Below are 9,062 nucleotides of genomic sequence, written 5' to 3' on the forward strand. Positions count from 1 at the left end.
CGAACCCAGGACTCTCTGAACAAACCAAAAAGCTTGTTCCGTAAAATTAAAGCCACAGAACAATGAGGATATGAGCATGAGTCTCACCAATTGCATAACACATCACAGACACATTAGGAGAGACAGCCTTTTAGGGCCCATATAGTTGTTGAAAACATTTTCCGTTTTCCAAATTTTAATTTTCTAAGGAATTATAAAAAAATTAGTTTATTTTTTAATTTTTCAATATTCACATTAAAAAAGATAGAAAATAAAGAGTTTGTTAGAATGTTCAGAACAGATTTTCATCTTTTATTTCTAAATTTCAAAAGAATCACAAAAAAAAAAAAGAACCTGTTTTTAAAATTTCCCAAATTTATATTAGGTAATATTTAGAATCATGGATTTTGGGGCTTAAATTTGGATTTGTTTAGATTTAGAAGAAACTCTATATACATAATCCACAGAAATAAAAATCCAAGGTCCAAGTTTCTTGTTCCCATACACGAAGTAAGAGATTTAGACAAATAATGAAAAGATGTTTTCCAACTTTTCTATATAAGTTTGAAAAGTTGTAATTATTTGAAAAATTAGAATTGAAAAAAGAAAATTATTTTCATAAGCAAATAGTGTCAAATTTGTTTATTGTTGTTCATTTATTTCATACAACTGTTGTGAAAATTAAAAATTAGTTAACTTTTTTTTTTGTTGGTAGTTTTATGGAAAATTAAAATGGAATATGAAAACTGTTTTCCACTGCTAAACGGGCCTTTAAGGTCTTCTAATCTGCAACAACAATTTGTTAGTGTTGGATGACCATCCACACAAAAGCCATAACATTTGAAGATTTCTTAGCTTCAACAAATGATTAACAAAAGGAAAACCAGGAGTGGAATGAGTCAAATTAGAATTAAAAGATTTACAAGAGGCATCAAAGTGTCCAAACTCCAGACTCTGGTATAAGATAGGAATAATGCAAAAGTTGGAAATAAAAAAAGTCCTCAGCCTCTCTATCTCTAAGATTCCTTCAAAAATGGAAAAACCTTAGGAAACACAATCACCGTCAACAATGAGAAACAAAGAAATAGGTGCATCATGACATGGAGTAAGACATGAAACAAAGATGGAAAAGCAGAAAAAAAAAAAAAAAAAAAATGCTCCCAAGCAAAGATTCTCTCAGAACTGATCCTGGCAGCCAACTCTCGCTTTAATTTAATTCAAGGAAAGACAAGGAAGTGATACCCTACAAAATGAAATTTCCATGGGTTTTCAGGAATTACTCTGATTCTGATATTAGCATCTTGCCCATTTTGCTTGCAAACCAAATTTATTCTGGATTACTTTATGCCGAATTGATTAGTTGGACATGTCATAGAAACTATCTTTTCAACACCATAAATTTGTTGCATGTGCACATTTGGGGTTTTCCATCACATGAAGAGTACCCTGCACTCTCCAAGTAGCAGCATAGAAAATTTTGAGAAAATGCAGCAAGGCTCTAGTGTACTTCTAATCTCAATCCATATGCACACCCATTTTTTTTTCTAAATTTATTCACTATATCTACTCTCTTGCATATGAAACAAATCGTAGGCTTCTTGCGACATTAAATCAGTTGAATTCTGTCGTGCTTCAACATCAAAGCAAATAAGTCTTCACCATCAATGTTTTCTTGTTCCACACAGTTCTTAAATCTTCGCAAACTCACAAAAACCTCCCATATCTCATTGCCGAATGGACCATAGCAATAGAGTCATCCAGGTCTTTCTATCCATCTCTCTATGATCAAGCTTAAAATATGTGCAGCATGTCTCGTATGTATACTTCACTGTTGAAATTACAAACCCTCCCAAATATTAGGCCTTTTCTTAATGATATTTATTTATAAATAATTTGAATGTGCACTGTGAATGATTAAGGAAAAAAAATTTGTTAATTCCCTATTCAAGCAAATGCTTTTCAATTGATGTATCGATTATTTCACTCAAGTAGATACAAATTGGGCAAAAGTTCAATATTCTTTTTCAGCTATTTCTAATCATTATAACTGAAATGAGATATGAGGCATATACAATTGAGGTTTTGACTAGATGTCTCATGTGTCTCTGGTGAGTAGGGGTGTAATCGGTTCTATTCAGTTCACTTTTAAACAAAATCGATAACCGAACCAAACTAATCGGTTTTTAACTACACAAACTGAAACTGAAACTGAACGTACACCAACGGTTTATTTAAACCAAAAACTGTTTTTCCCGAGTTCAGTTCGTTTTTTTCAGTTATTAATACAAAAATTTACAACTTTAAAAGACCCAACTAAGGGTGGGCCAAAAATATTAGGCCAAAAACAGAATATTTTGTGCCTTAAAAAATGAGCTTTAAGTTGCTAACCTACAAAATATTCAAATACCCAAAACAAATAGGCTTCGTTAAGTAGGCCCAGCTCATCACTTAAGAGACAAGCCTAGCCCACAAATTGAGTGCAAAAGGCTCACCCACCCAGCCCATGCATTTATAGGAGGGGGAAGGATTTCCCCTTTCTCCTCCAGCCGATTTGGGACAATGGTCCCCTCCCCTCTTCAGCTCTTCAATTCCCCTCTCCAATCCTCTCACTCTTCCCTCTTTAGTTGTCCCACATTGGAAGAATGGAAGTGGGTGCTGCTTCTCCTTCTTTGTAAATATGAAAAAACTTCAACTTAATCATACTTCTCTTTATATGCATATATATATATATATATATATATATATATATATATGAATATATGTATATTATTAAAGTTATTTTTATATTAATCGGTTTTTCGGTTCAGTTTTTTTATAAAACCGAAACCGAAACTGAAACCGAAAGTCGGTTTTCATAAAATCCAAAACCGAAACCAAAGACCAAAGCCGAAACACTGAACCGAATTGTTAAACGGTTAGGTTCGGGTCCGGTTTTCGGTTTTTCGGTAAATTTTGTTCACTCCTAGTGGTGAGGCTAACTGTATATAAAACTTAAAAGCTTCTTCAACTTGATCTTCTCCCCAAGCAGAGAATGTAATAAGCTCTAGTATATGTAAAAGACAAAACTGTGAGTATGTCATACCAAAAGAAAAACTCTTTAAATTTCTGACGGTTGTTTCAAATAACGGTGATGGTCCGTGTAACAGTAACAGTCGCAGCTGTCACGGACGTTACACAATGGATAACGGACACTGCTATGTATTAATTTTTTGCGCTAGCAAACTTAAGAAGTTTGCGGAAAATGAAAAATATAATTGTTTACAATATCTGCAGAAGATGCTAAATTGAAAAATCTTGACGAGGAACTTTTTATCACTTGGCCAATTGCATATGATAGCTGTATGGAAGCTTTGTGTGTGTGTGAAAATAAAGTAATCATGCAATGATAATTAATTAATTTGCATGGTTTAATGTGTTACCCTAAAAAACAGTTTTTAGAATTTGATTGCTTACCCTTAGAAACAATCAATACAGGAAAACACAATGAAAATCATCTCACAAGCACAACAGAATTACAGTCAACAGAGGAAACTGTCAGACAACAAACAAAATAAGATATAATGAACTGCATAGCAGCATCCAAACTAAACAAAGCTAGAAACCGGTGATGTTTTACAATAAGAATTAAGCAAATCATACGTCATGACAAGTGGTTAACAAAAATGACTGGATGCTTGTAAATCCGGTCATGGTGTCATTTGATCTTTTCTTTTAAGTTTTACCCAATTCAGAAACTAGGACAGCAGATAGATAGAAGTACTTTATATGTTTCATTTTGTAAATAAAGTGCAGCTTTTTAATATCTTGCCTATTAAGTTATTAGAATTATTGCGGAAAATGGGTATATATGTGGTATATGCTCCCACACACAAACACATACATGGCATTATAGAAAACTATACCCCAGATGATGAGTTGGGGGTGATTAAATCATCTAGGTTTTGAAAATCAGAGAAAACTGAAGGAATCCAAGAAACTGAAAGCTTTTAGGGATCGCAAGAGATGGTGGAACATTAATTAGACCACCCCCGAGAAGCTAAGAAGAATTCAAGGACAATAAGGAATTCTTCAGGATATGAAGTTCTGGTTGTTGGAGACAACAGAAACGGTTACACTCGAATCTTAACCCGGCCCCTGACTCCTTGTGCTCGGCAGTGCTGCTGGTGTGTGACAAGTTGAGTGGTGCGGCAATGATGAGTGGGAGATGATGAAAATTTTGAGCTACTGAAAAATAGAGATGACCTTCACTGCTTGAGTCATTCATTTAGGTTTAAGTTAGTAAATATCTTATGTGTTCTAGTCCACCGTATTAGTGTACAGCTTCCAATAAAATTTTGAACTTTTTACGAAAACTGTATAATATAACAAACAACAACAACAATAACAACTATGACATACCAAACCTTTAGTCCCTTTACGCGGGGTTGGCTGCATGAATCCTTTTTCACCACTTTGCTCGATCATGTGCAAATTCCTCCTAGAATTTAAGGGTTATTAAATCCTTACTATCTCATTCCAAGTTATTTGAGGTTTACCCCTACCCCTTCTGCTGCCACTATATATAAGTAGCTCACTCCTTTCCGGTGCATTGTAGGCCTATGTTGCAGGTGTCCAAACTATTTCAGCTGCCCCTCCCTTATCTTTATCTTCTGCACATGCCATGGCTAACTTACCACGAATATTTTCATTCCTTAATTTATATTTTAACATTATACCACTCTTCCACCTTGAATTCTCATTTCAACAACTTTTTACTTTCTGGATATGTTGTTTCTTAGTTTCCCAACATTCTAGTGCGTATAGCAGAGCTGTTCTTAGGCTTTCTATAAATTTTCTTTTTAATTTAGGGTATTCTATGATCACACAAAATAAGCCCTTCTCCATTTCACTCATCATACTTTAACTCTATGTATACCATCTTCTTCGATTTCTCCATCTGGCATAATAGATCCACGGTTGAAATTAGTAGTGCTATTAATTATATGTATTTACATAACTTATATTGAAAATATTTATTTTGCTTAATCTTTGTTACTCAGCTGCCGAACTGAGACCAAACTGATAACCAAAAATAAAAAAAAAACTGAAATGGACCAGAAAAGTAGTTAACTGTTTTTCCAGTTTGGTTTGGTTCCATCTTTTGGTTTGGTTTTTTCGTTTTCTTTGCCCCTGTATTTGGAGGTAGCTGATCAATTTATGGCTGTGCCTGTCCCTTATGAATAAAAAGGAGAGTGAATAGACCAACTTCAATCTCTTTTTGCTAGTGGTTACAAGTATGTGGGGATGCCCCAAAATGCTTATCAATGAAAGTTTAGGGTTTGTTTGCCTCACCAAAAATGTTCATAACATGCACTTTGAGCTGAGTTGTCAGCAAGTAGTGAATTCGCAATTGTTGTCCTCTGACCATCAATTACCTTTTGTTTTGCACTATTAATTCCTTGACTATCAACTACTTTTCTTTTTTCTCTGCTGCTCTAGCCTTAGATGTTATTTACATGTTGTATTTGTTAAAGGAGAATGGGTGGTTAAGTGCAAGTGTGCATTTACCAGGAGAAGGGTCCTGAGAAATGTGTGTAATTAATATATCTATGTTGACTCTTGCTCTTAATTTATCGCTAAGTTATTTTTGTTTTTGTTGCTTACTTTTTTCTGTGATATGATAGTATGCTTGTTCATTTACTATGAACTTCTACTAATCAGCATGCAATAATAGAGTTTTAGTACTTCGGATTAAACTTGATACTTGAAGAATTATAGAAATTAATAATACGCATCTTGAATGCCTTAGATGACAAACTCTCACTGTATTTCCATGAAGAATCTTTTTTCATAGTTTTGAAGAATTCATTTAGAATGAAATAAAATGTATCTTATTAGCATTCTTCAAGATATAATGCTGCTTTTGCTGGTTCTATTCCTTGTGTTCTCATGTTCTTCACATTTTGGTAATTTTTGTGGCTTTAGAAAATTCATGGCTGTTATAATATGTTAAAGTGTTTGCTTGAAAGCAGGAGAGAGGATTTCTTCCTCTGTCAGCTGCTCTGTTGGCATCTTCTATTCTGCGATCAGAAGTAGGACATGCTATGGACATGTTTGTGGATATTGCATCATCTCTTGAGGCCATAATTCTTTCACTTCTTTTTTGTCGCTCAGGTTTTGTTAATGTGACTGTCAGTTTTTTAAGCAGATCTGTAAATATCTGCAAGTGATGTTGTGTGTATATATATATATATATATATATATTTTTTTTTCTTCAGGCTTAGTCTTTCTCCTACTTCACTCTGAACTTTCTGCTACACTGATTCTTGCACTACGAGGTGCTGGTGATATGAATAAGGAAGAGTGTGTTCCTCTTCGGTATGCATCAGTTTTACTATCCAAGGGTTTCTTTTGTCACCTACAGGAAGTTGGATTGATTGTTGAGATGCATTTAAGAGTGGTAAGTTCCATTTTTGGTTAAGTTTCAGCTGTTTTCTGATTGTTTGTTTGCTGCTTTGTCTCCACTTAATTGTTTGAAATTTTACTTGTTTATTTTCTGTGTTTTATCTTCTGTTGCTCCTTTAATCCCATTGCCCTTTCTTCTAATTATATTTCTTCCAATCATTGGTGCAGGTTAGTGCTATAGATCGATTGTTGACTTCGACTCCGCACTCTGAGGAATTCCTTTGGGTTTTGTGGGAGCTGCGGGGTCTTTCTAGGTGGAAATATTGACTTATTTAGTTCATTTGAAACTCCCATTCATCTCGACAAATTGTTTGTCTAACACTTGTGATTTGCAGGTCTGAATGTGGACGTCAGGCTTTGTTGTCTCTGGAACATTTTCCTGAGGTATAAATGAATGTGTTTTAAAAGCCGTATATATTTTTTATGTGTGTGAACATTATGTTACACTGTGTTTCCAGAAATTTAAACCAAATGAATGACATAGTTTAGTATTGTCTGTACAATAATTTGGTTTAATAATTAAGTTGACATCGAAAATTCGAAATTCATTCTCCTTTATTTCTCAGATGTACATATTTTTGGTAGAAAATAAAATATTATTGAGAGAAAATAGAATGTAAAGAGATGATGAGATTTCCTCCTAAGCAGAACAAAAATTCAAAGGGGAAAAACGAAAAGTTGATACAAAAAGATCAATCTAACAAAAAGCCATCTAATCACACTGAAGAACCATAAGAGAATGGCTGCAGTAATGCAAAAGAAACAGGTGAGCATGAGACTCATCACTAGCCTAACTCATCACCCACATGTCAAAAGACAAAGCTTTATAAAGTCTTATAATTTATATTGTTGGTGTTTTTTATCTGTAAACAAAAGTTCATTAAAAGGCATCAAGGGGTTGCCAACCAAGTACAAATGACAGAAAGAAAATCACCCACAGAGCAGGGTGTTAAGAAAGTTGAGCATTACATGAGTGCCGTCAAAACCAAACCATTGTTTCAACTAGTAGCTGTAGCAATTCATTGGTCTTAACAACATGAAGAGGGGTAACCATTGCTCCGTAACACAAGCGGCACATGTCAACAAGAGGTAGACCTCTTTTTCGCAAGTTGTCAAGCGTAGGTTCTTCCTAAGAGTTGCCTCCCTTGCAAAGAAAGCGACCTTTGTGTAGGCTACTGTTTTCCAGATGGGCTTCCAAGGGAAATTGATGTTAATAGTAGTTTGAAGAGTGAGAATTTTGTAATAGGATCTGAGAAAACAACCATTCTTATCTAGAATCCCCTTTGGATCATTAGCAGTGTGCTGATATTTTGGATTTTGAAGTACAACAACAACAACAACAACAACAACAACAAACCAAGCCTTAAGTTCCACTAGGTTTTTTTTTTTCGGTCGGGGGTGGTGGTGGTGGTTTGTACAAGCTGCCATAAAATTATGTGAGATAGTCCATTTCCTAATCAAGGGCATTTCTAACTGAGGGAACATTCCAGGAGAACTCATGATTTGTAAGCTGAAGCTGATTGGCAATATTTGCTTCGTTGGTGTTAACTCTTAAGAATGGACATCCATGCAGAAGCCTTTACCTTTGAGGGTACCTTGGGGTTTGTTTAGTTGTTGAAAACATTTTTCATTCTCCATTTTTAATTTTCTAAAAAATTACAAAGATGCCACCTTGTTTTTAGTTTTTTGATATTTGTATAGGAAACTTGCTACACAATTTTTTTTTCCTATTGTTTTCCAAATTATTCATATAAATGTTGGGAAACTGGAGAATGAGGTGATATCTTTTGTAATTCTCAGCTTTACATAAATGCAAGAGGGAAAGGATTAGAAAAGCACACCAGATGAGACTACTATAATTTACAAACTATAATTTACAAGAGAACATGTCAGCGACATCCAAAGTCCAAATCCTAAAATTCTGTCTAAAAGAAGGCCTAAAGAATTCGACAAACTAATAAACAGAGGAAGCTTCTTGGTGTCCCTATCATTGAACTTCTTGCAAAAGTGAAATCCCAAAAGCACAGTCCCCATCAAGAATCAGGGAGGAGGAAATAACCACATTGTAGTGCATAGTGAGCGAAAAAGGAGAAGGAAAAGCATAAGTGAAACACTGCCCCTTTATTTGAAGATACTCCCAAGCAAACTTGAGCACCATCCCTCTATTTATATCTAATACAGGGAAAGAAGCAGGTTATATCTATGATAGGAATTTCCTTGGGCTTTCATGAGAAAATTTAGTTCCAATGTAGACATTGCAGTTATTCTCGTATAGGGTGAATTTACTATTAATTATGTTATGCCAAAGAAGTTGTTTCCAAAGGAAAACACAGCCACTTCCCACATGGGAAATGTTCTTCGACACCAAATTTTCAAGATCAGACCTCTTCAACCTGAGATCTACAAACAACCCCCCAACTCACAAGATGATTCTTCCTCACACCCATGCTTGATCAAAGAAAATATCTTAGAATTCTTAAGTGTGGAAATACCCGATCCCTGATTTTCAGGGATACTGCTGCAGCAATTCTGATTTTATTATTAGTGACTGTTAATTTAGGAATAAAGAGATTCTGGAGAATTCTTGATATCTCTATTAGTTTGTTTCCTATTTTTTAGTTTCCTATATTTGGCTAGCT

General features: G+C 34.7%; 1 protein-coding gene across 4 annotated transcripts in view; it reads left to right on the top strand.

The window, feature by feature from the left end:
* Positions 1-9,062, top strand: part of LOC131154218 (protein virilizer homolog) — a 142,700-nt gene that overhangs the window by 34,846 nt on the left and 98,792 nt on the right. For all 4 annotated transcript variants that reach the window (XR_009136390.1, XR_009136389.1, XM_058106838.1 and 1 more), the window contains 4 exons: positions 5,991-6,132; positions 6,237-6,418; positions 6,592-6,677; positions 6,759-6,807. Coding sequence is in view for 2 of the 4 variants with exons in the window: in XM_058106838.1 (XP_057962821.1) it covers positions 5,991-6,132; positions 6,237-6,418; positions 6,592-6,677; positions 6,759-6,807 (459 nt within the window). In the remaining 2 variants the exon portion in view is untranslated. The remainder of the gene's footprint in view (positions 1-5,990; positions 6,133-6,236; positions 6,419-6,591; positions 6,678-6,758; positions 6,808-9,062) is intronic.

The sequence above is a fragment of the Malania oleifera genome, chromosome 4, assembly GCF_029873635.1.
Source record: "Malania oleifera isolate guangnan ecotype guangnan chromosome 4, ASM2987363v1, whole genome shotgun sequence".
In the NCBI taxonomy this organism is placed as follows: domain Eukaryota; kingdom Viridiplantae; phylum Streptophyta; class Magnoliopsida; order Santalales; family Ximeniaceae; genus Malania; species Malania oleifera.